Source organism: Dipodomys merriami, unplaced genomic scaffold (assembly GCF_024711535.1).
Source record: "Dipodomys merriami isolate MVZ:Mamm:240054 unplaced genomic scaffold, mDipMer1.0.p SCAF_36, whole genome shotgun sequence".
NCBI lineage: Eukaryota > Metazoa > Chordata > Mammalia > Rodentia > Heteromyidae > Dipodomys > Dipodomys merriami.
Genome location: NW_027205159.1, coordinates 12,058,162 through 12,063,951, shown reverse-complemented (window position 1 = coordinate 12,063,951; position 5,790 = coordinate 12,058,162). Strand labels below are relative to the sequence as shown.

Genomic DNA, 5,790 nt, shown 5'->3' with positions numbered 1-5,790 from the left:
TATAGATGCAATGTATATTTTCCCACATACAAATTCACATTTTGTGAAACATCAGGAGAAATACATGGCCACAGAATACATTGCAAACATGTTCTTTGCAAACAAAAGTTATTTATCTCAATTCAGATGAGAACCACCCACTTGGTGGTTCTTCTTCAGAAGTCTCAAGTAAAATTCCAGGACTAAATTATAATGGGAATCCAAAGGAGTATTTCATTTATAGACTTTTAAAGAAAATAATAATCTTCTTATTTGCAATAACTACTATATGTTTAGGAAAAGCAGAAAAGGTCAAAAGCTATGTACTTATGACCATATAAGATGATATTAAGTGAATTGTTTATAATTTATGTATAATGTACTATGTGATTTTGTTTGTTTCTTTGGTATCTTCCTCCTCACAGTATAATCCCTGTTTCACTGTATTTTTGGGGAGGGGAAGGGAAAAACAAAATGTTTAAATAGGGATACAGGTTGACCCATTGTAAAAATGAGATGTACATGACACTATATTGAATATGAACTTTACAACTTCAGCTGGGGGTTGGTTGGGGGGTGTTGAGGGGTGGGGGATTAGTTGAGGAGGTGGGGAAGGAAGGGATGGTAGGGGAAAAATAGAGGAGGAGGCATCAATGCTCAATAGGAAATGTACTAATTACCTTACTCATGTAACTGTAACTCCTCTGAACAGTATTTTTACCATTAAAAATGTATAAAAAATGAATACTGACAGATTACATATGTGACCCATGTTTTTCCTTACTAAATCTCCACAATCTAGGTAATTCAGATCTTCCTTTAAGTCCAGATCTATAAATGTTTAACTACATGATTTAATACACTGTTACATTGTTGCCTGTTGATAAATTAGAACAGAACAGAAAAAAGTGGAATGATGTGATTCAATAGAGAAGGTTGAGCAGATTGGGAGACCAGACATCATTCCCATCTCCCCTTAAACTCCCTTTGAACACTAGGCAAACTCAGTTCGTAGGAATGCAAGTTAGCATAGCCAGTATGGAGGACAGTAAGGAAGTTACTAAAATACCTAAAAAGAGACATACCAGATGATTTGGCTACCTCACTCCTGGGAAAACATCTGAAGGAAATAAAGCCAACATACAAAAGTGATATTTATAAAGGAATTTCTGCATATATAGATTTATTGTGATACTGGTATCACTAGAGAATATTTGAAATTGATCAATTGTGCTAGAATCAATTAGAAAGTAGTGATGAACTGGTCCATATATGTATGTATATCTGTGTATATGTATATATATATACACATATGTATATATACAGAACATATATAAAGAAACATGAAATCCTGTAATCTACAACAAAATGAATGGAACTGGAGGACATTCTGTTAAAACGGGCAAAACGAAAGGCCATTATGTATGGTCTTTCTCATTCAAACAAACAATTAAAATAGAAGAGTAACTATGTGGGCCTGAAAAGGGCTCCAGATCAGGAGGCAGGAGGGTAGTGAGCACAGGGGAAAAATAGAAGGACACGATCAATGTACATAATATATATTATGTATGTTATATTATGTATATATAGATTATGTATATCAATATACATAATATATATGGAGAATCCCAGAATCTTATTAATAGATACTGCTAAAATATGTTAATACAATAGATATCAGAAAAGTAAGGACTAAAATCTGAAGCAATGAATCTGTTCTTTGTATTATAAACAGTTCCTGGTGGTAGCTCATACATGTAATACTAGCTATTCTGGAAGCTGACATCTCATAATCCTAGTTCAGAGCTGGCCTGGGCAGGAGACTTTGTGAGGATCTTAGCTCCAATTTACCACCAGAACACCAGAAATGGAACTGTGGCTCAATATGTTGGAGTGCTAACCTTGAGACAAAGAACTCAAGCACCAAGAGTGACAATAACAATAACAAAAAACCATTGCTGCTTAGACTATCTATTACTTGTATTATTGTTTTATGCATCTCAGGTGTTGACACAATTCACACTCTTCAAGTCTATATTGTCTATATCTGAGCAGCTCTGTCAGCAGGTGGAGGCACCAGGAGAAGCAGCTGGGCCAGCCCAGACTCTCACTTCTGCTTCCCTGGGAGGTTTTTGTCATAGCTTATATCACTGTGGGAGGGTAACCATAACCATGTTGACAGTAATAAGTCGCAACATCTTCAGCCTGCAGGCTGCTGATGGTGAGAGAATAATCTGTCCCAGATCCACTGCCACTGAACCTGGATGGAACGCCAGATGCCAAAGCACTACTACTATAGATCAGGAGTTTAGGGGCTTTCCCTAGTTTCTGCTGGTACCAGGCTAAATATCTATAAATGTTTCCACTGGTTCTGCAAGTGATGGTAGCTGTGCCTCCTACAGATGCAGACAAGGTGGATGGGGACTGGGTCATCTGGATGTCACACCTCACATCTGGCAGGGGAAACATGAAACAAATATCCACATTAGTAACCGAATTATAAGAAGGCTCTCTTGAAGAGTAAAGCATCATGAATCACACTGAAGAATTTTAGTGCCCAATATTCTTTATCCTTACCTGGGAGCCAGAGCAGCAGGAGCCCCAGGAGCTGAGCAGGGATCCTCATGTCCATGCTGTGTGCTGACTAGGACAGACTGCTACACTGACTATGAGCAGCCTATGAAGAAGTCCTGAGGGCAGTGGGCTGTGCTGCAGGCACATGCAAATCATCAGCATCTGGACAAGGTTAAACACAACTGTACGGCTGCTTCATCTCAGTAGATCTACACAAATTTGAGTCTCAGGAGACTTAGGTCAGGCAACAGTCTGTATTGTAGCCACAGAAGAGAATCAGCACATTTCTTTCCTGTGGGTGGAGCAGACCACTGATCTCATTGAGGATAAAAGTCTCTTTTCTTTTTATTCCTTTATCTGAGACAAGACCTATCCATCAAAAGGTTAGTTCCAGAAATTTACAGACGTTTGTACAACACTCATTTGGCACATGTCTTTATTATCCAGAGCAGGAATTTTGGGAATTGCTCTGATTCACTGATCATCTTTATGTGGTAAGTTGTCAGCACTGCTGCCCTGTAATGCGATCTTAGAGATGAAATAAGAATGTGAAGCTATTACATTGATTAGAAAATAGTTACACTTGTGAATTGTGCAGCACAGCCCTGTTTTCTCTTATATCTCTGAATTCCTTGCATCAGCAGATACATAAAAGCAAGACATTTTCTTCTCTTCAAACCTGACCAATCTTTTCCACCATCCTAGGGGTGTGTATAGTTTATAATGTCCATTATTGAGGTCTTCATATTAACTTCTGGGTTTTAAACATCTTAACCAAAGCTACTGTGTTTGAATCAGAGATTCTCCTTGAAAAGAAGGATAAACTTGGGTTATGCTGAAGCCTACTGAGTTGCCTAAACCTACATATATTCCTTTCATTTGGTAGTCTCTTCTATTTGAGAAGAGAACACTGTGTTTAACACCTGGGTTAAAGATATTGGGCTCAAGTAGAGCGAGTAGAACCATAGAAAGGAAGATCATGTTGGAATTTTTTAACAGAATCCAGGAGCCAGCAGTACATGGAAATGTCATTCATAATGAGAGGAGGCAACATGGAGCTTTGAAGCAAGAGTGAGGAGAGCTGATTGTCTATGCCAGGGAGGAAGAGCATTGCTGGCTGCATTGAAGGTGCTGAGGTGGAATGAGACATAAGAACATCCATATGGGCCTGTGCAGTTGTCAGGGCCCACAAGTCACTACTGCATGGGATACAAAGTTGACTCATCTCAGCAGTGTTATGCTAGTGTGAGTAAAATATGAGCAAATATGTGAGGGGGTTGCATGCTATGATCATGTAAGTGACAGTGACACCTGGTGTTTCTCATCATCCAAAAAAGTTGATCATGTGGCTAAATTCATGAGGGATCAATGGTCATACTCTTTTTTTTTAATTTTATTTTATTTGTGAACATACTGTACAGAGGGGTTACAATTACATGGGCAGGATAATGCGTACATTTCTTACCAAGCATTGCAGCCTCCTCCTTTTGTTTACCCTTCACGTCCCTTCCCAGCCTCCCCCCTCCCCCCCAATCCCAATCCTTCTCCTTCCCCCCCCATCCTCCCCCCCCCCGCACCGACGTTGTAAAGCTCGTTTTGGACATGACAACTTGTACTTCTCATTGTTGCAACAGGTCCACCTGTATAATGGTCATACTCTTGAGAGAAAGAATTGTAATCTAATACAGGAGAACTTTGTCTAAGAATGTATTTCAGAATAACCTATTGCTGTGCATGCAGGTGGATAAATCACCATAAATTCACACATATATGTATGTATAAGACTAGATGAATGAATGTGTGGATGGATAATTTTTCACAGTCTAGAAGTAATGATGTTCTAGTTCCATTAATAGATAGCACCATCACTAATGTACCTGTAAGCTTTCTCTAATAAATGAAACAAGTGACCCTTATGGAAATAATTGATTTTTTTAATCAAAACTAAGAAAGTGTAAGGTAATTTTGGACCATTTTGTGCCAAAAAAAAATCCTGGTGTGCAAGGTAAAGGAAAAAGTGGAGAGAATCAACTAGAAAGGGATGCCCACTGACCAATTTCAAGGGATTTTGAATACCATATAAACGCTAATATACCGCATTAAATCAATTGTATATCCTTGGATTCGCCATGATATTTTCATAAGAAATGAGATATTCTAAAATGATCAAAAACTTCTCCACACATTTTCATAAATTGTAAAAGGGAAAGAATTATTATACAGCAGAGACATCTGGCAGCCATCACCTAGTTTAGAATTGAAATGAAGATCACCAGTAATGATGATTCAAACCATGGGTCTGTTAACAGTCACCATAAAAAGAACACAGTGGCAATTCTGGACTTTGCTCGCATATATGTACTATTGAATATAACCTGAAGGAAAATTGCATGAATCTAGTTTGAGAGGCATTCAGAAACATGGCTGCTGTGCAGTCACTAAGAATGATAAGACCATGATTATATTGTTTTTTTTCTTACACAATAGGATGCAAAATAACATATATTCTTCCATTAGAACTCATTTATCATTTGGCAATATTTCACTGGCAGTAGGCAGAGATTTCAGTTTATAGAAGAATGGAGAAACAAAAGGTAATTCAAGAGAGGAAGCTCAAACAACACTTAATGCAGGGGTTCATTTGTTATAGCAAGATATGATTTTTTCCTACCTCTCTCCTCTTTCCTCCTGTGTCCTACTTCTGTAATTAGGACAAGGTTTTGCCTTGTTGTTAACAAATTGTAGGACCATGTATATTCCTTGCCACGCACAGGCTTCTTCCTACCACTAGAATCTCAGTTTCTCTCCATGAGGTCAAGCCAGGTAAGGTCAACTTGGGCAAATACTGGAGACAATTACTGTCCAGGGAATGACTTCGCATACAGGCCAATCAGCTGTTCTGAAATGGGATTAAATTAAACATCATTAAAAGCAAACTGCCTACAGACAAGAATAGCTGTTTGTAGTAAGAGCTCTGATGTGCATAACAAATGCATTGGAAGAGCAAACATATATGTCCATTCTTTCATCTATGACCAAGGCCATGAGTTAAAGACCAAAGAAGGGAAGTAAGTTATATTTTGAAGGAAGTATCATTATGAATCAGAGGGATATAATTGATCAAACATGCTTCCTCTCCCTTTGCCTGTGAACAAACCACTTCAAATTAAGATTGGTTCTCTTTATTAACAGAGATATTAAAAAAGGTCTAAGATACTCTTTTTTTGGGGTCCGGTC

General features: G+C 38.2%; 1 gene segment (V, D, J or C); it reads right to left on the bottom strand.

Annotated features, from left to right (window-relative positions):
- Positions 1 to 2,121: 2,121 nt before the first annotated feature.
- Positions 2,122 to 2,611, bottom strand: LOC138804261 (immunoglobulin kappa variable 1-27-like). The segment is given in 2 exon segments: positions 2,122 to 2,432; positions 2,557 to 2,611. Coding segments are annotated over 2 exon segments (366 nt in total).
- Between the last annotated feature and the right edge of the window lie 3,179 nt (positions 2,612 to 5,790).